The 23,982-nt window shown below is 42.6% G+C and overlaps 2 protein-coding genes across 5 annotated transcripts in view; one reads left to right on the top strand and one right to left on the bottom strand.

The window, feature by feature from the left end:
• Window positions 1-23,982, bottom strand: part of pcdh11 (protocadherin 11) — a 190,603-nt gene that overhangs the window by 94,685 nt on the left and 71,936 nt on the right. For all 4 annotated transcript variants that reach the window (XR_007962523.1, XM_052066428.1, XM_052066415.1 and 1 more), the window contains exon 4: window positions 9,469-9,528. Coding sequence is in view for 3 of the 4 variants with exons in the window: in XM_052066428.1 (XP_051922388.1) it covers window positions 9,469-9,528 (60 nt within the window). In the remaining variant the exon portion in view is untranslated. The remainder of the gene's footprint in view (window positions 1-9,468; window positions 9,529-23,982) is intronic.
• LOC127601446 (piggyBac transposable element-derived protein 4-like) lies at window positions 16,921-23,770 on the top strand. Its single transcript, XM_052066702.1, has 2 exons — window positions 16,921-17,297; window positions 21,699-23,770. The coding sequence occupies exon 2, from the start codon at window positions 22,067-22,069 to the stop codon at window positions 22,889-22,891; it is 825 nt and encodes a 274-aa protein (XP_051922662.1). The 5' UTR covers window positions 16,921-17,297; window positions 21,699-22,066; the 3' UTR covers window positions 22,892-23,770.

The raw sequence follows: 23,982 nt of genomic DNA, 5'->3' as shown, positions 1-23,982 counted from the left end.
ATCCTGGTCTATTTTTAAGGTTTTAAAAAAAGGTCTTAACCTCTTACTCATATGGAAGGAGGATTGTCTTGCTATTACATCGATGCATGCATCATTAAAACCATTATCCAACATACTAGTTGTAATCTTTTGGCATGCCCACTGTCTTTGTTGGTGACATTTGTCTGCAAACTCCACATAAAGACTGACTTGAATGTGAGCTTCCATATAATTATACAATTTTTTATGAGTTGGACTGCTTGTCTCATTTTATTGGGGCACTCCGTGGATTTTATTTATTGCACTTTTGATGCACACCGACACACTGACACACACAGACACACACACACACACACACACAAACACACACCTCACACACACACACACACACACACACACAAACACACACACACACACACACTAAGGGCCGGAGTTTCAGCCCTGCAGTTTAATGGCTTCGACCACCCCACTTCAGTTCACAATGTTTTAATGGTGATGTACCTTTATCATTGCATGAATGTAAAACGGCTTACCGTTCTACAGTCAGCGAACATGGAACTTCCTGTTGGTGCTCGAATTGGAAACTAATTAACAACACTTCTTGTGCACTACTTAGTGGACCGACACCAACATCACAATCGCCACTCAGCAACAGGCACGGTCAATAACAAAGCATACAATTAAAACATTGTGGTGAAAACAGACAATGGCTCATCCTAACAATGTGTTTGCATGCACTTCAATTCAATTAACATGACTTACTGGCAATCCAACGGCAAACAAACTTACAGTAGTGCACGCTAGCCTCAGACATCTGCCTGCGTCCCACATGCCACATACCTGTTTTCTGAGTTTTGTCATGTGACGTTTGTATAATGAGCCGTGATTGTTACCGAAGCCCATAGAAATTGTAATGTCATTTTCAGGTGACGACAAGTGTCACAATAGCTGCCCCCTGTGATGAATAAAAATGGGTATATTTTGCTGCCTAATTCATATTCACCAAATGTAAGCCTGATCTGAATACCACATTTAGATTATTACTTGTTTTTGTTGAGAAAGACACCCAAATATAATTTAAAAATGAACACTGCTTTGTTTTTAAAATACATTCTCTCGCAACTGCAACTACATGAATAGAAACTAAATGAACAAGAACAATGATTTACAGAAAATGAATGTATTGAATAAATCACTGGTATAATTTTAAAGACAGTATTATATATTTTATAATATTAAATATTAAAATATTGTAAATTTCCCCAGTGTGGGACAAATAAAGGATATCTTATAAAAAGAATTATTTAGCACAAAAAACAACAGTGCTGTTTGAACTGCTGGAAGACGAGTCAGTGATAGTTCATCTTTCATTGACTCAAACCTGAGGTTATGCGATCAAAAATGCTGCATTATTCCACTTGAATGTGATATACTTTTGCAAAATGTAATAATTCATTTCTCCAAGACTGTTAACAGAACTGTTAAGGGCGAAGCTTAAACAGTGCTATGATCTTTAATAGTTAAGTCCCTTGCCTAGTTTAGTAGCAGGGCTCAGTAGCCATCCCTAGTCAAAAGAACAAATTGGACTGTCATCCATCGACAATCCATCACAAATCTCAAAACCAAAACACAGAAATGAAACAAGATACGTGAAAATGATATTGAACAAGGAGCAAACATTCCACTATTTAAAATTGTATGTGACATGGGGCATTGAGACCCTTTGACCAACAGAGCGCCCGCCCTCAACGCCTCACCCCCCGCAATCTACAGTCTAGCTCCGGAGAAAGAACAGAGAACCCGCCTTGTGCGTGCAGCGACACAGTGGTGGTAAAAAATGGATCAAACACAGAAACAATTCTCTCAGTATCCCAGTTTGCTCTGTGCAGATCTTCCTCAAATATTATGTTGCTGGAAAACATCATTGCATTTTTCCGGCAAAAGTTAGTTGAAAGAGTTGAAAGTGTGGAGAGGAAAGAGAAGCCCTCGCCCGGGTGATTCCTTCAATGAAACAAACTTCTCATGACCAAACTAGTTTCCACCATCTGAGCACAAATCATATAAATATCATTGTTGAAGGCAAATGTGTGCTACAGGAGGCCCACCAAATCTTGCTGTTTCCCTGGCCATAGCCAAGTGCATTAACATATGTTGTCACAGTGCATGGTGCTACGCGGCATCAGTAAATGCTTATTACAGCAAGATGCGCCCAGCACTCTTCCGCTGAATATCCATGAGTATTAAAAAACATTCATATACAGGCCTGCTCGAAACAGTGGGGATGCGTCCCACATGACGGGGGGCTCCTTAACATTTTAGTCTGAGGGCCTCTTTATCATATTGATATTCCTTCCCTCACACTAATGGCGGGTGGTAATAATGACAAATAAAGGCAAAATTGCCACTGCATCATAGACAGTGAGCATATTAAGGTCATCAGCTGTTAATGTGTTGTTTTGTGAGGGTTTTTTCCATTCAATATTTATGCCTTTTTGCATGCAGAGTCAAATTCTTTCACTATGGGTTACATCTCTAAAGACTGTGTCAGTGTGAAATATGCAACGTTTTGAGGTGAGGTGAGCATGTTCCCACCTGGCGAGGTTACACAAAGGGAATCATTTACAAATGGTTAATTCCTCTTCGACTTCCATTTGCTTTTCATTATCTGGCATTTGATTTCCCCCCAATGCCATAGGCAAGGCATTTACTAATCATGGAATTTGTGTCATGGAATTAAATTGAGCTGAGTTTCATCCCATCTTGTTGCACAATCTACCCAGACGTTTGGTGAAGTCGTTTGTTGATGACAGAAGAACACGATTGAAGTCTCCACTGACTAGAATGGAGATGTCCAGGATGTATAAGTATGCCATTGAGATGCTGAAATTGTAATTGCGACAACTGAAGTTTGAAATGTAAACAAACAACTGCAGCTTTCGAAGTAATCACATTCCCTGTAATGACTGGCAAGAATGGCTTAGATGTCCTGTCCCATTTGGTCCACTCTCTTGCTTCACTTCATTTTAGTGCAGGCTCTTGTCCCTTTCCATCTTTCCTCCAAAATGCATTTCCAGTGATTTTTTTTCCACCATCGCACAGCCCAACTAAACCGCTAAAATGCTCTCATATGACAAACAGTTAAGTGTGCTTCAAATATCAAAGGGTGCAAAGTGCAAAAAAAGGAGAAAGTTAACAGAGCTTGTGAGATGGGCTGCAAATTCACAAGTCCACACAACAAGAAGTGGCAATATTATCTGCCTAAAAATATCACAGCTAAATCACTGTAAATAGTTTAAAAAATGTCGAACCCGGCGCAAAATGAGTAGAAAACAGTAAAAAAAGCATTAGTGCAAAAGTTAGCGGAGCTTTTGTAACAACAGGCTATCAACTCACAGGCGTCTCTTTGACGTCAAAAATTCAAAATTTTTAGAGCATTCTGCAGCACCAGTGACCATTTTGGTTGTCTGTTTCATTTCCTCAACATTTCAATGTTTGCGATTCTTTTAAGAAGCTATTCATGCAAAGCAGCGAAATACCTGTTACATTAACATAAATCAGAATGAACATAATAACTGTGTTGAATGAAGACTGATTTCTTTCTTTTTACTTTTTTATCTACCTTATTTTCTTTCTTCAAATTATTACTGTATATGTTTTATGTTCAATAAACAAACAAACAAACGAAACAAACAAATACTGTTTGATTTCCATCCTCACTCCAAGTTTTGCTTTTAACAAACAGTATTTTTTGTTCCATCACAACTCATTGAAAACAATTCTGTAGATATCCTGTTAACATATAGCAGTACATTTTTTTTTAGGAATTGGGTATGGTTGTATTTAAAGGTATATTTCTCAGTGTCATTTGTTGTTGTTGTTTTTTTAATGACCCATGAATGCACAAAAAATGTCTTCTAAATTCCACACACGTCAGAGAAGAAGAGTATCCTTGACAAGCCTGGCAAATTTGAATTAATTAAAAAAAAAAGACAAATACATCAAATAGAGGACCAAAATTAGCAGTAGGACCGTGTGATTGTGTCCATGCAAGGCAGTGGAAACATGGCCTGCTCAATCTTCACCTTCCAATCAAATACGTTTGTTTGTCTGCCAGTGTGTTTCATAAACAGAAATGGAGCGGACATTGGGGAATCTCCCAAAATTCCCAATGGAGAACGTGGCTATTTCGCAACAGTTCACATTCTAAATTATTCTCACTCTGCATGTTTTCAGCACTTATCGTCAAATATTTCAAGTGCTTGGAAAAAAAAGACACAAATGACTTTACAGGGTCTTTATGATACTGTAGGTTTCAAGTCCTTACATTGGCGATTCTTGCACGAAGAACTGAAAATACATTTCAGAAGAGATGGAGGCCAGGATACATCACTGAGACGTGAAGCCTTTGAATAATACTTCATGAATAAATAGATTAAAAGAAGCTCTTAAATAACTTACACCATGACTGTGAATCTTCAGCAAGTTATAATTAAACTTTAATCTGTGAATCAATAAATTCAACATTTTTAGAATCTCAATTGGTATTTGTTTATTTCCTTATTTCGTTTTTCTTTTTTTCTTTATAACCAAGACGGTTTTGTTTCAAGTGTTGTTTATTTGTTACCAAAAAAAAAAAAGGTGCAAAAATTGCTTGAGCATTTCCCTTCAAACATTTTGAAGGGATGGAGCTCAGACCAAGGAAGGACCCATTAAAATTAGGTTCATTTCGAAGTGGATGCTGCCAGAATCTTAATGTAATAAGCATGTCTATAGAGGTGTAAAATTTGGTGCTGATACAAATTAGGATTGCTTGTCCTTGGTGGAGATCCGCGCTCCACTGAGTGCCATTCTAGTTAATGTGTATTGACAGGAATGATCTGGAGGGGACCCCATTTATGTTAACTGCAAAACTGCAGAAGCATTTCTAAAGAAATTTAGCTTGGGCTGGACCACCATGTCAACTAATGAACCCTTTCTTGCTTTCTTTGCGTCATTAACTATGAGACTCGAACCCAAAGCTTTTCTCCAATGGCAAACAGTTGCTTGGTAGCAACTTTACCAGGGGAATTACTTGTCAAAGCGAGAACTGGAAATTTAGGGGAAAACTTTTTTAATTGTGCTGAAATATATTATATATATATATATATATATATATATATATATATATATATATATATATATATATATATATACAGACACACACACACACACACATTTTATGATCAACTCTTTTTCAACGTTAGGAGTACATTCTATAATATCCCAACTTCATTGTCCAGTCCTGTCAAAACATTCAACCAACATGATTAATTCTTTCACAGAATCCTGTCGTCATGATATATGTTAATGAGAAAACTGCACGGAGCGTTTTTTTGTTGTTGTTTTTTTTCAGTGCTGTTTCCATGTGTCAAGTTACATTATGTCTCATGTGATGCATTCATTTGGCAGTGTGCTATTGATAATATCTGTTGTACGGCCTGTCAAATTGTTGTTTAGCAAACCATCAAAAAGACCTACATACATAATGGAACTAAGTATTATCCAGAAGACAGGATAAAATGCTGCTACATTTTCAATTTCACGTACCAGAGCAGTTGGACTGTGGATCTGGAGTGCACAATGACTTCCCATTAATAGGTTCGAAGTGTCAGGAGAGGCCAGTCTGGGCAGAGATTTCCATGTGGATATGGCCTGTTGCACTGAGGTACATGCCCACAGCCATCTGGGCTGATTTGACAAATGATTCTCCATAAAAGGCCTGTGCACTGATTTGTGTGGTAATTGATTGGAAGGGAGGTCTTCAAATCCCTGATAGGTTTTGGTGGATCTGGAGGGGAGATATTGTGTGGCATGTGCAAGGAAGAGGCAGCCATCAGGAGTGAGGGAGCAAATACAGAGCATGAGGTGTGGGGGAAACTAGATTCTCAACTTGAATCCTATTTCGAGAGATTTCGAATGGCATGCTGCAAGACATGTTGTTCTTTCTGTACGTCAGGAATGATTTGGTGACATTACAAGTCGGTGTTTGCTGTTTTTATTTCCCCGATGCACCTGCCACAATATCCAATGTGTTTGTTTCACCATGAAGATTGGATTTCACCAGTCCAAAAGAAGAATTTGGTTGTTAATGAAATATCATTGATTGTGTGCATATGGAGGTGTGGTCCAATATAGATATATGAACATGGCAACTTGGCCGAGACGGAAATACACATTAAATATTCCTTCATCACTTTTGCTTGAATCTTTTATGCCATTACCCCTTGTTGTGGAAATTGTGGAAGAGGAATAATATCTGTCATGGCGGGGTTGGCATTGTTCTATTGTCTATCTATCTATCTATCTATCTATTGAGGATGGCGGCAACCTCAAAAGGGGATAATACTGGAATGAAAAGAAGATATGCTGAATGTTTATTCATGACAAACAATAAATTTATTTTCTCCACTTACCAATTATAATTTACGGATTTTGCAATAATGACTTTTTAAACCTACACCATACAAACAGTACCGATTTTGCATGTCCTTTAGATACAGAAAGACACTGGGGTGGCCTGTTAATATGACAGTGTGAGTGGCTGACTGCCTTTATTACACGGCAGCCTGGTTGCGCCGCATACGTTTCCTCATTTGATGGAGACATGTGCTTGTTGGTAGTGACGGATGCCACATCACACTGTTCCCAGAGGCCATAAATGACCTTTCTGCTTGTCCAGAAACAAACTTCATTTGTTTGACAATGATCACCAATAGCGCGTTTACGCCAGTTGGCTATCTAGGCACCCTTACATTAATTGTCGTGGCCTATTCAAGACATGTTTGGTAGATACATGCGTATGCCAGAATACCAGTAATGCCTCACAAACCACGCCTCTGGAGTTTGATGCCTTTAATATAAACTTAATTGCTGCATGACGACGCTCTTGTTTAGATGCCAGGGGGATTCCCTTTTATTATGCAGAATGAATCATCATTAGGGTGGGCTTATTCAGTGACCATTTCTTGACTTTAAAATGCTGCTGCACGCAGTTTTTTTTTTTTAAACATTTGTATGGGTTGCACTCAGAGGTGGGGGTATGTACCAGGGTCATTACTCAACTTTGCTGTTGTTGGATGATTTGTTACAAGGGAGGAGTTTGTTTTGTGGGGCAAATGCACCGGCGATAGGACATCTTGATGCACAGCTGTAATTTGTCTTCAATATTTCTGAGCTGGCACAAAATGAGTAGCAGTCAGTCCTCAGACTATCTGAGGTGCTTGAACCCCACCCCCAACCCTTACCCTCACCATCAGTCACCTAACTGGTGATGATGGTATTATACTGCAATACGGCACATGCGGATATGTACTGTATGCACTTATGTGTACCTGCATATAATAATTGCACAAACACATGAATTAGCTGCACAAGGTAACATAAAAACAACCACCATTTACTACTTGCATAAATCCCATTTGCTTTATTTTAGAACAATCCGGGTGACGTGAGTGTGACACTGTTGTTTATATGCAGGGGGAAAAAAAATTAAAAATCTATGTACATGCGCATTATTGAGCGGTACTTGTGGTTTAATGAGAGACACTTTTTCATGCTGCAGCCTTGTGAAAAACTGACAATTCTCTACCGCCTGAAGCCTGGTGTCAGAGTTATGATCTTAGCCTCACCCTTTATCCGGACTGCTGTACTGTAATGATGCTCTGAGGTGAGCCCACTCATCAATTATTCACAGAATACTAGATTTTCACTCTTTATCTTCTTGCCAGTTTACCATTTAAGAAAACCAGCAGAGAAAATAAAAGGAGCAGGAGTGGGGGGAGAGAGAGAGAGAAAATGAAGGTGGTAAGTTGCTTACTGAGTGAATGAGATAGTTTAGCAATGTGTGGTCCTTTGGGATTTTCACTATGCAGTATATGGCCTTTAGACTAAAGTCGCTATGGAAACCAAAGGACCCCAACGACCTGCGGTGCCCACCCACTCGGACAGCCGTTAATCATCTTCGCTCAGATCCTGGCACTGCAAAATTTGGCCAATGTGTCAAGAAGCAATTATATATACCCAATTTCTTCCCTCCCCTCTCCAATCCCCTACTCTCTTAATACAATCATAGAGCAGCACGTTTAAAAGCCCTCTCCATCATTACACTATCTTGAGTAGAGGGCGGAGGGGGGTGCAGACAATTCAGAGGATGACAAGAAGCGCAGAAGGACAGAGACAACCATTCCAAATGTGAATATTCTTTTTCATACGAATCATATCCAGTCATTTGCTCGCTCACTTAACAGGCCCCCGAGATGACTGACACACTAAATTACCCCAGCTGGGCCATTGCAATGGCACTGCGTTTTGGATCGGAGCAGATCACGAAGACTAATGGGAGCTAACGAGACGGAGGTTATGTTCTGCCACTCAGCTAAAATGTACAGAACCATCACACCAAACCACTGTTTCCCCATACATGAGCAAATGGGTGCACAGAAACAGGATGGAGTTCAGGAGAAGGAAAATCTCTACACTGTCCTCATGTCATCACATAATGAGATAGGATAAATGTAATATTGCACTGTAAGACCACAGTAATAACCTTGTGAAGAATTGCTCCATACTTGCATGAAGGACATCTTGCCTTCTGATCACACCTTGATAGCCTCTTTGCGTGATTTCTCCATGACAAAAATGGAGGAAGTTTGTCATATTTTATTCTTATTTTCTGTTCTCCCACATCTTCACTTGCCAACGTCATTTCTTGACAGTGGGCTGTACGTTAGCTCTACCGAAGAGGACACGGCTTTGACCAGTTGATGACAGGCTGCCGGACAGGTTCCCTCCATTGAACTTTTACATTGAGGTCATTCGCTTCTCGCCCTGCCACCACCGCTACTCATCCAGCCGAAAAATGGACACACAGTCAATTATGACACATCAGCTGCTAAGTGAACTGAGATTGTGTGAATTTCACTGCATAACACATCATCACATTGGGGAATGGCTCAGAAGCAGAAGTGGAAAAGAGTTACTTCAAAAGACTTGACGTCATTAGTGTGTGGTGAAGACTCGGACCCTGCATGAATTTGGATAATTAGCATTGAATAAATATCCACAAGTTGCTCCAGCCTGTCAAACTTGAAGCACATTGCAACATCAAGTACTTTACTGAAATAAATCCAACAATTTTCCAAGGCAAAAAGCCTTACCTCTGTCAAGTTAGTTTTATGTGTACGGAAAGCCTTTCAATATTTATATGTCATGTCTTTGTTTATCATAATTGCTTGTTATTGAAATACTAATGTAGCCTATACTACTGGAAACAATTTCCCTGTGTGTTTTAGATACTTGGCCAAAAAAGGTAATGCTGATTTTGACTCAATCATACTGAGCTATTTGGGTCAATGTTGAATATCCACTTGATCACCAAACATGGTTCAAAGCCTGATAGAGAGTGAATGGTATTTCCTTAAATCCAATAGCTGAAAGCAAGGCGGAGCTTACCTTATGAGGACAAATGGGCGGTGGCGAGTTAAAAGACTTCTCTGATGTTTGGATTGCATCCTATGAGAAAAACACATTATCAGGGGCATGTTTTATTGGAGGTCATCTCCTGTAACTCCTCTTTGACAGCAGTTGTAGCTTATCTCCTCTCTGTAGGAACACTTTGGGAAATATTTTAGTGGGTTTAAGCAAGTGAATAAACAAACGTGTCAGCTGACCACTAATCCAAGACCTACTACGGATTTTGATAAGAGTCATATTAAATCTTCATCGTGCTCATATCTATCAGACATCATGTGATGGTCTTGTTCTGCTTTCTAGTCTAAACCATTATTTCAGTCCCCCTACAAAGATTATAAATCCTTCGTAGGAAGATTCCCCAAAACATATGTCTCTTTGCTGGAACTCTTTTTTTGGGGGGGGTTAAATGACGATCACATTGTTAAGATACAAATACATTGCTTACATACAAGAAAACCCCATTAACAAGCAGACACGAGGTATGTCAACAAGCCAACAACAGATGGTCGCACTGCTTGTGATTATGCAAAGATCCACATTATTTGCATACTCACAATTCCATGGTGTAAAAAAAAAAAAAAAGAAAAGGAAACAGTCAAGTATCGTGAGCTGACTAGTGAGGGATAAAACGTGCACATGAATGGGGAGAAAACAGCAGGAAAGTGATAGCTGGGTGAAAGATCTACCGAGGAGCTGCCGTTCTGATCTACCGTTTGCTAAGCAGGTGTTTTCAATTATACCCTCATATCCAAACATGCAAGCTGGGGCATGTTTAATTGTGCCCCGTACGATAGCACCAGGACAGATGTGACACTCAACTTTCGACTCTCAACATCTATATTTAATTGTATGGAAGGAAATCACCTCACTGGCCAGCCTAACCAAGTGAGGATTGAAAAAGAAAGAAAAAAAACTGCCAGGCTTTTACTGCAGCATAAACACCACATTCATGAAATATAAATGAATAAACGGGCCTCGCTGGGACAATGAATTTAGTCGACAAAATTTTCCCTGCAGATTGAGTTGGCTATGTAACCATGATACCATCTAATTGATGTGACAAATAAACATGAGTTGTTGTCTTGGGGGATACATGCAAGAAATGGTTGCTTTCTTTGAGTGCACACAAACACACATATGCATCCGTTCATCGAGACAGAGCAATTTCCACCAATGACCTTCATTCCAAGCCATATCTTACTGATCAAGTTGGAAGAGCAAAATCTTTTGCAGCAAGCCAAATGACTTTTCCCAGTGTCACAATCACCTGGACCACATACCTGCGTACAAAACACTATTATCCTCATGTTCCAGCTCACAAAAGCTCTTTGCCAGCCGACATGAAAATTACATGGGCTAAAAAGAAGTCAGACTGGAGCTGCTAACCCTGCAGGGATAACAGATTTTCCTTCTCATTAGCCTTGTCACCTTTTAATGAACTGCTAACAGGACAATGTGACCACAAACAACGAACAAATCTTAAAGAAACACATTGTTGTAATCATACCTTAAAAACAAAACAAACACAAAAAGTATGGTGGCTTGCAATCACGAAAATGGTCATATCTTCAGACTATATCATCACGTTTGTGAGTGTTTGCGAAGGTAACAAATGTTGCTTTCTCGTCACACGATCTCCAAACCCTCGCCAACAGTTGGAATGTTTTCTTCTTGTTGCAAGGAAATTCTGAACATGCTTAAAATTCCCTTGTGACAAGAACACACATGAAAACTGTTGGAGAACATTTGGTGAACCTTTCCAATCTTGAAACCTGATGAAAACGTAACATTTGCTACGTTCATGAACACTCCCAAACATTTGCCTCTCTGTGGGTTACAGGGTTGAAACGCAAATGCCGATCTGTACCAGCCCAAGTGGCTGAAAATTTAATTAGTCCTCACAAACTGAATGCAGATGCCTTCAGTATCGACACATCACTTTCTTAATCTGTCTTTTCAAACAGATATAAACACTTACACATGTGTGGCATTAACTAATCTTAACTCCAACACATCTACTCACAACACCACAAACAAAAACAAAAAAAGAAAAAAATTGTGGCGTCCAGTAATTTTGTTTACCGGTACTTTAAATTGCATGCTGTAATTCACATCAAATTTACCTTACACAGTGCCCCTGTGATATCCATCCATCCATTTTCCACGACATTTATTCAAAAATCACAATTAAAGGTAAACAAAATGTGGGCATCCAACCATCAACGGCCATTTTAATCTAAGACTGCAAATATGACAGAAGATAACGTATTTACAAGTAAAAATGAGTTCCCAAAACAGTCATGATTCTCACTCATTCAGTTCACACACAGCAAGGAGCCAAATGGAAACTTCAAACCAAGTGCTAATGACACCAACATTGTATTATAAAACTATGTATTGTCTTCTGTTTTGTGATATTTGCATTGATATTGATGTAGTGCACATTTTTCAAATAAGTTAATAATTTTAGGACACAAATAAAGAGAAGATAATGGTCAAGAGGACAAAGAGTCACATTTTCTCTTTGCAAAGAAATTTGTTTGACGATGCTTGCTTTACAGAGTCTCAGATTACACCACATATTGAGGTTTTTTTTCTCTTTTCAGAGTGCCAACATTATTATTATTTATTTTATTTTTGGGGAATTTGATGAGGTGTGGAATTACTGCTGCGAGAACAGAAAGATGAATGAAATATGATCATTTTGTCTGATTTCTTGGAAACATGTTTTTTTTTACATTAATATATTCAGCTGTTTTGTTGTATGCTAGAAATATATCATGCCTTCTATATTTATCAAGACAGAAAAGACTTAAAATATCACAGTGGGTTTTACCATAATGAAACACAACTTGGATATACATGCAAGTATAAATTGTAAACCCATTCATATTCAAAATGCCAACCTCTCCAACAAGCCCCGCAAACATACACGAGAAGCTCTCATTTGTGTTTCAAGCTCCATTAACTCAACCTCCACACACGGGAAAGCCTGTGTGTGTTGTGTTGTCATATATATTATTGGAATCACTAAAACATTCCAGGCTACGTCATTTGCAGCAGCTATATACAGCATATACTGTATACCAGGCAGGGGTGCCCAAACTTTTTGGACCGAAGATCGACTTTTCGATCAATTAACTTCACGGGATCTACCCTTACCGGCACGCGCGCACACACACACACATGCACACGCACACACACACACTCACACACACGTGCACGCCATGATGAGAAACAGCCTGAAATTGAGGTAGGCGATGCACTTTTGCAGCCTGTTAACTGTCGTAGCTCACACGTACCGTGTTAAAGTGCTTCCCTGGGCCCTCCTAGATTCCTATTCTTTGCTCGTGCCCTCGGTGAAATGTACACAAAGCAAACTGAATGAGAATAATGTCGATAAAAGATAGATCGCAACAGCTCTGATCACAAGCTGCAATTGCAAACTACTGAGCGCTAACAACTTTCGGTGACATCATCACGCGCCACCATAAATTCAAGATTTACCTGCTTTATTTTATTTTTTAAATATTTAGTTTGTGAAAAGGAGACTGATAGGATGATCATGGTGCAGCGTACATTAACACAAAAATATATATTACTAACATGTACAAAGACACACAAATGGTTGTTTTTTGTTTTTTTTTCTCCTCGACACTCTTCGGATCTACTTGGGACCTGTTTTAGATCTACCGGTAGATCAGGATCGACGTACTGGGCACTCCTGCTGTATACTGTATCGCGCCTTACTCTCTGCAACACAGTCCTGCCTCCCATTGAAATGCACTCACACTGGGTTTAAAGGAACAATGTAGTTCAAGGATTATCAAATGCCCTTGATCATGTGATGGCTTTTTCTTTTTTCTAAATTGGTGGCACATAGCACTAAATCCGGGGTGAGAGGAGCTCTTGACCGTGCAGAATGTAACGAGTAGAGGCCTGTGCTATAGTGATGAAAGAGGTGAGACTGAACAGTACTTTGCACAATCAGAGTTTTAAAAAAAAAGCGCCATGCAAATGAAATGTATATTACACGTTCGTGTTATTCAATATCTGTATTGCTACCAATGCACATTATCATTATTATTATTATTATTATTATTATGGAAATGTTTTTTTTTCTTTCATGTTGACACTTGAGTCACCCGTTTTGAGAGAGCCTTATTATTTTGGTATTTTGATGGAGAAAAATTGACTGAAGAATATTTGCCTTGGTAAAAAACTACAAGGCATTTATGTATGGGGGACACGCAATTTGCACAACACCGCAAAGTAATGCTATTTCCACAATGCCGAGTCTGAAATCGTGTTACAGTGCACTCCGCTTAATAGAACACCATTGGGCCGAAGCGCTTCTGTTCTACTAAGCGGGGTTTCTATTAACCGGAGACACTTTATTAGGTACACCTTCAGACACGTCGACGACCAAGTTATGCACGCAGAAAACCCCCTGCTGACGAGTTAGAAGAGATATTTCGACTGCGGACGTCCATATCTTTAATCAAACAACAACTTTAATCAACTTCAGTCAAACATCTCAAATCACGAGAAAAATTTCGTTACTTTTGTCTGGAAACAGGAGTCCGTAATTTTGCGGTTGACTTTCCTCTCAATGCGCTGGATAAGAGGGAAGTCCTGGAAACCGCGGGCGTACCTTCTGAGAATCCGGCAATGCATCGTATCGTCTGAGTATGTCCTTCTTATCCGCAGGTGATAGCCCTCGTCTCTTGAATGAAGTTGAAGCCATTGCGACGTGCGTGTGTCTATGTGTGGAGTGACGCGTGCTACCTGTTACTGTATACGGCTAGAACTACCGCGTTTTCTCGCGATAGTGGTACAGTATCGCGATAGCTACACTTCGTCTCTCTCTCGTCTCTTGAATGAAGTTGAAGCCATTGTGACGTGCGTGTGTCTATGTGTGGAGTGACGCGTGCTACCTGTTACTGTATACGGCTAGAACTACCGCGTTTTCTCGCGATAGTGGTACAGTATCGCGATAGCTACACTTCGAAAACCACTAGTTTACAATGTTCATTGCTTACGGCCTGTTCTATTAAGCGGAGATCTGTTCTACTAAGCGGAGTATCTTTATAGGAAATTGCATTAGGCAAATCTGTTCCAGAGCCTTTTGCTCTATTAAGCGGATTACTCTATTAACCGGTGTTCTATTAAGCGGAGTGCACTGTATAATGAGCCAGGGGACTCTGTGGCGCAAACTGTCCCTCAAAAAAAAACTGGCCTTCATCCTCAGTGTACATCACCCCCAATTAATGTCGTTGCCAGGATGAAAATGAGAGGTATCAAAACAATTATTTTGATGTGGCTTCAAACAGCACAAAATGTCAATGTGAATGGTAACGGAACCTTGGATCATTATAATGCCTGCTTACAGGTAGAAAAAGCTCCTCAAAAATGACTGAATATCATTTTAATGGATAAAAACCAACAAGGCCTTCATACTGTCTACCTGACACCTTATTGATAGACCGTGTCAGTCAAGCTAAAGAACACAAGGACAGCATACAGACAGACTGACAAGACGTACGCAGACTGCCTTCCATCTTTCTTCCTGCCGTGTCTGTTTATTTTGAATATGAGCGGAGGCAGGCACCGTGCATCTGCATACACGACGATGGTGGTTCAAAAAACCAATGCCGAAGTGAAAGCTGCGCAGAGAGCCCAGACACTTTGAAACATTGCCAGGGTGGGCCAAATTTGCAAAGCAGTAATGACAAACAAAATACACCACCACTTCAAATTGTAGTGAAACCAACTGGCACGGCTGCTGAGTTTGTGAAGAGAAGGATTTTGAGTGGGTAACATCCAGTGTCTTGTCTCTTGTTCGTAGACCTTGCGCGGCACCAGTTCGATGCAATGATTTTTTTCTTGGCAGGGAAAGAGGGTCTACTTTACATGAGAGGGAATTCTGGAGTCACATGGGAGCTTGCCTTTGACCAACATGCAAACAACCCTCCGGATAAACAATGCAATTACAACTTGTATGGCTACTGAGTTTCAAACAAACTTTATTCACACAATGTGAACACAAACATTTGATAAACAGTGGAAATCCTGAGAGGGTATGGGTGTGTGTGTGTGTTGCGGGAGAGAAAAAGCAAAACAGTGGAATTCTAATTTGCTGACTTGAATGAGCTGATGAGACATCACCAGGGCCAAAATATTAATTTTCCTCAACGGACGATGTATTTCCGCACTAGTCGTGGCAGGGATGCAAATACCCAGGTTAGCTTAGCGCCAACTAAACAAAGAGGACATCACAAATAGATGGTTTTACAATTGGTCCAAAACAATAACTGGATCAGAAAATTGATGGATGGTCGGAAGGCAAGGCTGGCCGACGTCTGGCAAGAAGATTAAGTCAATTATTTGAACATGGTGCAGTTGTATTGCAGTCAGCACATCGGTCCGTGTATGCGATCTTTTCAAAAACTCAACTCAACTCAACTGTATTCATAGAGCACTTTAAAACGGTCACTGCGGTATACAAAGTGCTGTACATGGAGCAAATGTCATATATACAACAATAAACAACAAATTAATAGGGAAGACAGTAGAAAGCACAAAAGAGTAAAACTAAGATCAAGTCTGAAAAATGGAACACTCAATTCAACTCAACTGTATTTGTAGAGAGGCGGCCCGGTAGTCCAGTGGTTAGCACGTCGGCTTCACAGTGCGGAGGTGCCGGGTTCGATTCCAGCTCCGGCCTCCCTGTGTGGAGTTTGCATGTTCTCCTCGGGTCTGCGTGGGTTTTCTCCGGGTACTCCGGTTTCCTCCCACATTCCAAAAACATGCATGGCAGGCTGATTGAGCACTCTAAATTGTCCCTAGGTGTGAGTGTGAGCGTGGTTGGTTGTTCGTCTCTGTGTGCCCTGCGATTGGCTGGCACCCGATTCAGGGTGTCCCCCGCCTACTGCCCGGAGACAGCTGGGATAGGCTCCAGCACCCCCCGCGACCCTAGTGAGGATCAAGCGGTTTGGAAGATGAATGAATGAATGTATTTGTAGAGCACTTTCAAACAGCCATCGCTGCATACAAAGTGCTGTACATGGAACAACTAACATATACAACAGTAAAGAATAAAGTATATTCGGCCACATAGCATAATTGCATAAAGTAATTTTTCAATATTTTAAGACAAGAATAATTACAATTTTTAGGTCAGATATGATGTATTTTTTATTGGTATTGTAAAAAAAAAACCTTAACCAAATGGGTGAAGAAGAACATGAAAGAAAGACTCATTCAAAAATACCAACATTTGTACTAAATATTTTTTTTCTTGTTTTTCATAATGATCGAAGTGTTATGTGGTCGACAGTATGAATATGAACCTTATAAAAGCACTTTAGACAAAATAAGGTGTTGCTAAAGTGCTGCATAAGTGCACTCAATTTACAATCAAATTTCATGTTTCCTTTTTTTTTGTGGGGGTAGATACAAATAGTAACCATTTGAACTGATTCAAGATTCAGTGGCGAAACATTAAATGAACAGCGATCACCCTTTTGTGCTAGAAGTCTAGGCAATAAAATATACAGTATTTGGGAGTTTGTTTTTTTTGACATCTTGATCTTTCTTAACCCTTAGATGCATATGTGGGTCAAAAATGACCCGATGAGGTGTTTTTCTTGAAATATCTTTGGACTGAAAATTTATTATAATTTCATATTCCAGGTATTCCTCAAAAAACATTTTTTTATATAATGTCATTCACAATTTTAACTTACATTTTATACATTTTAAGAAATTTCAGTTTTTGTATTGCTACCCAAAGTTTCCATAAATGGGTCATGTCACGTTCCGTGCCTGCCTGCAGGGGGCGGGCTTTCTTTTCCCCGACTGCACACCTGTTGTTAATCTCGGGATGATGATGCTTCCTTTATTAGGAGACTCCGGCAGTTTACTCACTGCCGGAGAATTCCATGCCGTGCCATATTGCTCCCGCGCTCGATCTCGCTTTTGTCTTTAGACCAGTTGCCTTTTTGCCTTGCGGCCGTTACCCTTGTTATTCGCGTTTTGCTCCTAGAGTTTGTATTGCTCTTATTTCCGCCAAATTCAGGTCCTCCTCGCGTCGTGTTGTTTTCCGCGAGCGTTTTCTGTTAGAGTACCCTTCTTGTTATTTCCTGGTCCTTATTTGACCAGCGTTTTGTGTTACCGTTTTTCCCTGTCGGGCTCTTTCTGTTCTTTTTGTCATTAAAGACACTTTTTCGTTGACAAGATTTTTTCGTTGTCTGTTCTCCGGGGATCCAACCTTTATTTCATTTGTTCTGCACGAAGCGATAGTTATCGCTTCGGACAGAACGTGACAGAATTCTCCGGCCACCATGGATCCCGCAGATGTCGAAAAAATATTGTCCGCTCTTGCACGACAAGAGCAACAGATGAGTCAGCAGGGCCAAGCCATTTCGGAACTCCGAGGCGCGGTCTCCATGCTGGCTCATCGGCTCGACGATTACGAACCTCGTCTAACACGGGTGGAGGAACGGAGACCCCATTCCTCCGGGGCCCATCCAGCCACCCCGGAAGCGTTCCCCTCTCATACCATTATGTCGAGGGAACCATCGCTTCCACACCCCCCTCGTTATGGGGGTGAGCATGGGCAGTGTGGTCACTTCCTTCACCAGTGCTCACTCGTATTCGACCAACAGCCGTCTGCCTACGCTAATGATGCTGCCAAAGTGGCCTATATCATGAGTTTGTTAACAGGTCCGGCGGCGTCATGGGCGATTGCGACCAGCGAATCCAAGCCGAGTCTCCGATCATCGTTCCCTGAATTCGTGACAGCCTTTCGCCGGGTGTTCCACCATCCCGTGCGGGGCCGAGAGGCGGAGGGTCGGCTACTTGCCCTCCACCAGGGAAGACGATCGGTCGCCGACTACTCGATCGAGTTCCGGATTCTGGCAGCACAGAGCGGATACGATGATCGAGCATTGTGTGGACTGTTTCGACGCGGCCTGAACTCTCAGCTCAAGGACGAGCTGGCGACCCGCGACCACAGCACCGACCTGGAGGAGCTGATTGACCTCGCTCTCCTCATGGACAATCGCTTGAGGGAGCGGGGCCGGGAGCGTGGGGGAGATCGTTTCCCGTATCGACGCTCTCCATATCGTGAGGAACATCGGGGAGTATTCCGGGAGACAGCACCCGCGGCGGAACCTATGCAGCTGGGTGGCAAGGACGTTGGCGGAGAGGAAGGAAGTCGCCGTGCCAGCCGTCGTACGACTAGAGACAACACCCAAACCTCTCCTCACGCCACAACCAGTCTCCCGGGATCATCTTTTCACGTCCATCCCGAGTACTGTGAGTCACGATCCCGCGCGTTAACCCCCGAGCCTAGACAAGCCGACGCGCGACCGGGACACCCCAACAGACTGGAACTTGAGGGGGAGATATTTGGTGATTCCCGGTCGAGGCGGGTTCGGGCCCTGGTAGACTCAGGAGCAGACGATTGTCTGATGGACACCGAGCTCGCATCCGAGTTGGGTTGTTTCTTGGAGGAGCTTATTGATAGAAAGCGGGTTCGCGATCTCGATGGGCGTCTCCTGGCGGTCGTTACGCACAGAACGGAGCCATTGAAGCTGCAACTTTCGGGTAACCATGTCGAGCATCGGCATTTTCTTATAATGCGGTCCCGCAACGCTCCTATTATCCTTGGGTTACCCTGGCTCAGGGTACACAACCCCGTAATTTCCTGGGCGCGCCCAGCAATAGATAGTTGGAGTCCGTACTGTTATCAGCACTGTTTACAGTCAGCCGTCGGGGGGTACAAACGCGTCACACCCCCCGAGGATATCTGCCTTGACGGAGTGCCGGATTGCTATCGGGACCTCAAGGAGGTTTTTAGCGAGGACCGCGCGCGCTCCTTACCTCCACACCGCCCCTATGATTGCGCAATAGACCTGCAGGCGGGCGCTCCGTTGCCGACCTCGAGGCTGTATCAGGTGTCTCGGCCTGAACGCGAGGCGTTGACGGAGTACATTAACAGCTCGCTCGCCGCAGGTCTCATTAGACCTTCGCGTTCACCGTTAGGGGTGGGGTTTTTTTTCGTGGGAAAGAAGGACAAGTCCCTGCGACCCTGCGTCGACTATCGTGGGTTAAACGAGATAACCATAAAGAATAGATACCCACTACCTTTGTTAGATTCCGCCTTCGCCCCATTGCAATCCGCCACCGTTTTCTCCAAGTTGGATTTGCGCAGCGCTTACCACTTGGTCCCTATCAGAGAGGGAGATGAATGGAAGACCGCTTTCAAGACCCCTCTAGGCCATTTCGAGTACTTAGTGATGCCTTTCGGTCTCACTAACGCTCCTGCCGTCTTCCAAAACCTCATAAATGACGTGCTAAGAGACATGATTAACATCTTCTGTTTTGTCTACTTGGACGATATATTGATTTTCTCCCGGTCGTTACAGGAGCACAAGCAACATGTTAGGCGGGTGCTACAGCGCCTATTAGAAAACCGGCTCTTCGTCAAGGCAGAGAAGTGTGAATTCCATGTTCCCGTCATCTCCTTTCTGGGGTTTATCATCGAGCGGGGTAGGTTACGAGCAGACCCCGTCAAGACACAGGCAGTCACGAACTGGCCGGTTCCTACTAATCGCAAAGAACTGCAGCGTTTCCTGGGGTTTGCCAATTTCTATAGACGGTTTATCCGGGCCTATAGCCAGAAGGCGCTCCCCTTGACCCGCCTGACGTCTATTAAGACCCCGTTCAAGTGGGATTCCACCGCGGACGCTGCGTTCGCAGACTTAAAGGCGGCGTTTACCAGTCCCCCTGTACTTCAACATCCTGACCCTGATCTTCCCTTTATTGTAGAGGTGGACGCCTCGGATTCAGGGGTGGGGGCGGTGCTGTCTCAACGCTCGCCCATCGACCAGAAGCTGCACCCCTGCGCCTTCTTCTCTCGTCGACTCACAGCGGCCGAATCCAACTACGACGTGGGCAACCGCGAACTGTTAGCTGTTGTCTCCGCCTTGCAGGAGTGGCGGCACTGGCTCGAGGGGGCAAAGGAACCTTTTACTGTCTACACCGACCACAAGAACCTTGCTTACCTCCGTACCGCCAAGAGACTAAACCCCCGTCAGGCCCGGTGGGCCTTGTTTCTCACCAGGTTCAATTTTATTCTCACCTACTCCCCCGGGTCAAAGAACACCAAGCCCGACGCCCTCTCCCGTCTCCACGACCCCACGGGAGGGGACCGGCCCCCGGAAACCATCCTCCCGGCTCAGTGCATCGTGGGGGTCGTCCAGTGGGAGGTTGAGCAGCGGATCCAGACTGCCCTGGAGGGGGTTCAGGTGCCGGCGGGGTGTCCGGCGGGGAGACTGTTCGTGCCTCCGTCCCTGCGCTCGGAGGTCCTGCAGTGGGGACATGGGTCCAAGGTGGCATGCCATCCGGGGGTGAACCGGACGGTGCAACTCGTCGCCCAGCGGTTCTGGTGGCCGGAGCTCCGGAGCGACGTGACGGAGTTCGTCAGGGCCTGCACCTCCTGCGCATGCGGCAAGTCTTCCCGTCAACCTCCGGCGGGATTGCTCCAACCGTTGCCCGTTCCGCCACGCCCCTGGTCCCACATCACTCCTGGATCCTTGACCCGTCCCTTCTGCGCGACTTCCACACCGCTCACCCTTCCAAACCGGGAGGTCCGCCGGGAGGCGTCCGTTGAGGGGGGGGTACTGTCACGTTCCGTGCCTGCCTGCAGGGGGCGGGCTTTCTTTTCCCCGACTGCACACCTGTTGTTAATCTCGGGATGATGATGCTTCCTTTATTAGGAGACTCCGGCAGTTTACTCACTGCCGGAGAATTCCATGCCGTGCCATATTGCTCCCGCGCTCGATCTCGCTTTTGTCTATAGACCAGTTGCCTTTTTGCCTTGCGGCCGTTACCCTTGTTATTCGCGTTTTGCTCCTAGAGTTTGTATTGCTCTTATTTCCGCCAAATTCAGGTCCTCCTCGCGTCGTGTTGTTTTCCGCGAGCGTTTTCTGTTAGAGTACCCTTCTTGTTATTTCCTGGTCCTTATTTGACCAGCGTTTTGTGTTACCGTTTTTCCCTGTCGGGCTCTTTCTGTTCTTTTTGTCATTAAAGACACTTTTTCGTTGACAAGATTTTTTCGTTGTCTGTTCTCCGGGGATCCAACCTTTATTTCATTTGTTCTGCACGAAGCGATAGTTATCGCTTCGGACAGAACGTGACAGGTCAAAAGTGACCCGTGTACATTTTCTATGGAGTCCAATGGGAACCACTGATTCGAATCGACTTTGGCTGTCAGCAATACATTGACTGCGGACTGGGCAGACTATACTATCAGAAATGAACCCCTCAGGAAAATTATTTTACACTGTAAGAGCTGATACGTCTAAGTATTATCTTCATAAAAAATTGTTTGTGTGTTGTTCATGACTATGATTTATCTACAAATTGGCTTTCCGCCTGGAAACAGATCATTTGCTATGTATGGTACCTGTTCCTGGTCAACTGCAGACAGCAATTCATCCCCAGTGATTGTGTCACTGTCGATGAACAGCTTGTGCCATTCAGGGGAAGGTGCAAGTTTCTACAGTACATGCCAAGCAAGCTTGCCAAGTATGGCCTAAAGATCTTCTGGGTTTGTGATGCACGCATCCCCTATGCAATAAATGGTATAGTTTACACGGGGAGACAACCAGGGGAAGACGTTCAGAAGAATCTGGGAGAAAATATTGTCCAGCAGCTGTGTGGTAGATTTAGAAACACCGGTCGCAACATCACCATGGATAACTTTTTCACCAGTGTGCCACTCGCGCAGCATCTCCTGGAGAAGGAGCTCACTATTGTGGGGACTCTATGTCAGAACAAGCCAGACATCCCTACTCTGATGAAGCTTTCCAAGTCCAGGGAGGTTTACAGCACAGAGTTTGGATTCAATGATAGCCTTACCATGGTCAGCTATGACAGAAAGATAGGAAAAGCTGTTGTGCTCCTGAGCACGATGCACCACGACAAAGCAGTGGATGAACATGGCAAAAAGAAAAAAACCCCAGAAGTGATCAAATTTTACAATGAGACAAATGGAGGTGTAGACACCATTGACCAGATGGTTGGTAACTACCCGTGCAAGCGACAAACACAGAGGTGGCCCATGGTGCAATGGTCCAACATAATTGAGATCGGCACCCTAAATGTCTACACCTTTTTCATGGCTCAGCACCCAGATTTCAAGAGTGGCATCACCAATGCACGACTGCTGTTCCTCAAAGAGCTGTCAAAGGAGCTTGTCACACCCTACATGAGTCGACTGGAAAGCTGCACCCAACTGCAAATCCCGATTATTGAAGCAATGAAAAGGTGCGGGGTGACAAAAGCCACCACTAAGACACAGGAAAGAAATACACAGGGCCAACCAAAGTGAAAAAGGTGTCAGATCTGCCCAAGTAACAAAGATCGCAAAGTCAGCAATAGGTGTGGGAAATGCAATCTACCTGTGTGCAATGATCACTGCCAGAAAGGCAAAACAGGCAATGCATACATACATACATACAGACAGACAGACAGACAGACAGACAGACAGACAGACAGACAGACAGACAGACAGACAGACAGACAGACAGACACACACACACACAAAATGGATGTTCACATTTTTCTATTGCTGTTCTGGGTAATTTTTATTTTTCAAAAATGTTAAAAAATTAAAAATAAAGATATTTCAAACATGAAATCATTCCTGTATGGTCCTAAATATATTACTAAATTTTATACAAGTGATTATTCTTAACCAAAATGACAAAAATGTCATTAAAAAAGCATTAATTTTATTATGGGTCATTTTTCACCCACCTATGGAAGAGTGTAGGGGCCAGTCACTCATGCATCTAAGGGTTAATGTATGTGCAATTTCGAGAATATGTTTCCAGTTTGTGTGTGCTGGTTTGGGGAAATTTTGTTTTTTGGCTCACTATATGAGTAGGATTGTTTTCTTCATAAAAGGACTGATTCTTCAAAATCACACACTTGCCAGAGGATCACCAGTCAGTGTGAACTGGAGATTTAGTTTGTTCTTTTTTTTCCTCTCTCTCTTCACTTTAATTCTGAAGAGCCTTTGCTACCATGGATTGTTTTGACAAGTGCAATATTGCAGTGGATTAACAAGAATAGGATTCAATACCATGTGGCTTCATAATCTGAAATATGTCAAGGAACTTTAATATTGTTTTTATAAGTAGTGTTCCACATTTTTATAAGGGAGGTTTGTTTGTCAGAGAGAAACTAGGGAATTATATATATTAGAGCTGTCAAACGATTAAAATATTTAATCTAATTAAAAATGCAACTGTCATAATTAACTCAAATGAACTAAAAAATTAATCGTGATTACTCACACATTTTTATCGTTTATGAATTTCCTTTTACATTTTTTGTCCTATTTTGTCCCCATTTTAATGCTCTCATCAACATGGGATCATGAATCAGTTTTCTATGTGCCAAATGTAAATATTTACT

The sequence above is a fragment of the Hippocampus zosterae genome, chromosome 1, assembly GCF_025434085.1.
Source record: "Hippocampus zosterae strain Florida chromosome 1, ASM2543408v3, whole genome shotgun sequence".
NCBI lineage: Eukaryota > Metazoa > Chordata > Actinopteri > Syngnathiformes > Syngnathidae > Hippocampus > Hippocampus zosterae.
The sequence above is the reverse complement of the archived record's forward strand: the minus strand, read 5'-3'. Positions and strand labels throughout refer to the sequence as shown.

Coding starts and splice junctions, on each gene's coding strand:
- LOC127601446 (XM_052066702.1), top strand. CDS start 22,067: ATGCCAAGCAAGCTTGCCAAGTATGGCCTAAAGATCTTCTGGGTTTGT.